The sequence below is a fragment of the Teleopsis dalmanni genome, unplaced genomic scaffold, assembly GCF_002237135.1.
Source record: "Teleopsis dalmanni isolate 2A unplaced genomic scaffold, ASM223713v2 unscaffolded_contig_0356, whole genome shotgun sequence".
In the NCBI taxonomy this organism is placed as follows: Eukaryota; Metazoa; Arthropoda; class Insecta; order Diptera; family Diopsidae; genus Teleopsis; species Teleopsis dalmanni.
In genome coordinates this window covers 1-1,884 of record NW_024031738.1, presented here as the reverse complement: position 1 = coordinate 1,884, position 1,884 = coordinate 1, and the positions used below count along the sequence as shown (strand labels likewise).

At 36.9% G+C, this 1,884-nt stretch overlaps 1 protein-coding gene across 1 annotated transcript; it reads left to right on the top strand.

The window, feature by feature from the left end:
* Positions 1–225: 225 nt before the first annotated feature.
* LOC119663387 (uncharacterized protein K02A2.6-like) lies at positions 226–1,798 on the top strand (the record flags this gene model as incomplete). Its single annotated transcript, XM_038072993.1, has 3 exons — positions 226–520; positions 569–1,106; positions 1,272–1,798. Coding segments are annotated over exons 1-3 (1,360 nt in total), but the record flags the coding sequence as incomplete, so codon positions are not given.
* Between the last annotated feature and the right edge of the window lie 86 nt (positions 1,799–1,884).

The following is a 1,884-nucleotide window of genomic DNA, read 5'->3' as shown; positions in this document are numbered from 1 at the left end:
CAACTTAACCAACATTTTTTAGCATATTCAGTTCAGTGCAGTGAAAAACAAAAATCATTTTTCTTGTCTTGGATTGGCACAGAAAATTTTGAGCTGCTAAAAAATCTTTTCGGTAACTTGAAAGTACAAGAACAATCTTTCGAAAATTTAACGGAAAAACTAACGGATCATTTCCAGTCGAAACGACATGTGGTCGCTGCACGTTACGATTTTTTCAAAAGGGAAATGAAGCCACATCAATCATACAGAGAGTGGGTAGCCGATCTCCGCGGATTGGCAAGAGAGTGTAACTTTTCGTGCTCAGCCCAGAATTGTTTGCACAATTTCGTGGATGATATGATTCGTGACCAAATTATTATACGTACACCTCACGATGCAGTGCGCACGGCTGCGTTCCAAAAGCCCCAGCCGACACTTGCTGATGTTTTGCAGATTGCAGAATTGTACGAAACAACCACTAAAACGGTGGCAACAATTAAAGAACAAACGATCGAAAACTCAATGCCTGTTAATTCAGTTGGTACAATTATAAAAAAACCGGGTGTTTTCAACAATAACAATAATAAAGTAAAATTCAAATCATGTTCTGGCTGTGGAAACTCTCATGCAAGAGAAAACTGTAAATTTAGAAATGCTGTTTGCAATAGATGTAGCAAAATTGGACATATTGCGCCAGTGTGCATGTCAAAACAAAACAAGAACAACAAACGTAGTTCAGGTGATGAAAACAATAAGAAGGATTATCGTCGTAAAAGTCACAACATTGGTACTGTTGAAACAATTAACAGTTTAACAGGTATTGTAAAAACTGAAAGCAATAAGAATTACATTGACTTGGAAATTTGTAATAAAATTGTGTCTTTCCAAATGGATTCTGGTGCAACAGTTTCTTTAATAAATAAGCGAACATTCAAAACTCTAAATTGCCCAAAGTTGCGGAATTGTACAAAAACCTTATTTGGTTTTGGCAAAAATGAAATTCCAGTGCTTGGTGAACTTTGCGTAGATATCAAATGTGGCGGAAAAGAAAGGGAAGTGGTAATCGTTGTCGTGGATGTCGAAAACTGTAACAATTTATTCGGTTTCGATTTATTTAAAGAATTCGGGTTTGAGATTCAACAAATTTGTAACTTTACTGAGAGTGAATCACACAGAATTAGCGAGCTGTGTAAGAAATATGGTGATATTTTTGAACCAGCTCTTGGCACAATAAAAAACTTTAAGGTCAGTATTTTTTTAAAGCCAAATGCACATCCGAAATTTTACAAAAGCCGACAAATTCCATTTTCGCAAATGTCACTTTTCAAGAAAGAAGTCGATCGATTGACAAATGCGGGTATTTGGAAACCTGTGAAGTTTTCCCAATGGGCTTCGCCTATTGTACTAGCGCCAAAAGCTGATGGTTCCATAAGAATTTGTGGGGATTTTAAACAAGCAGTCAATGCGCAAATTGACATTGAACAATATCCTTTGCCCATACGCGAAAGTCTTTTCCATAAAATAAATTGCGGTCAACATTTTACAAAAATCGACCTTAAGGATGCGTATTTACAAATGGAACTCGACGATGAAGCAAAAACAATAATGGTTGTCAACACTCCACTTGGGTTATTCCAATACCAACGTTTACCGTTTGGAATTGCAAGCGCTCCAGCTATATTCCAAAGATATCTTGAGCAGTTACTTCAAGGCGTAGAAGGTTGCGGAAATTATCTCGATGACATTATCATCTCCGCACCTACATTTCAACAACACATCAGCCGCCTAGAACAAGTACTTCGTATTTTGCAACAAAATGGTATCAGGTGCAAGCAAGAAAAATGTTTCTTTCTGCGAGATAAAATCGAATATCTCGGGCGTCAAATTAGTGCAAAAGGTATATTG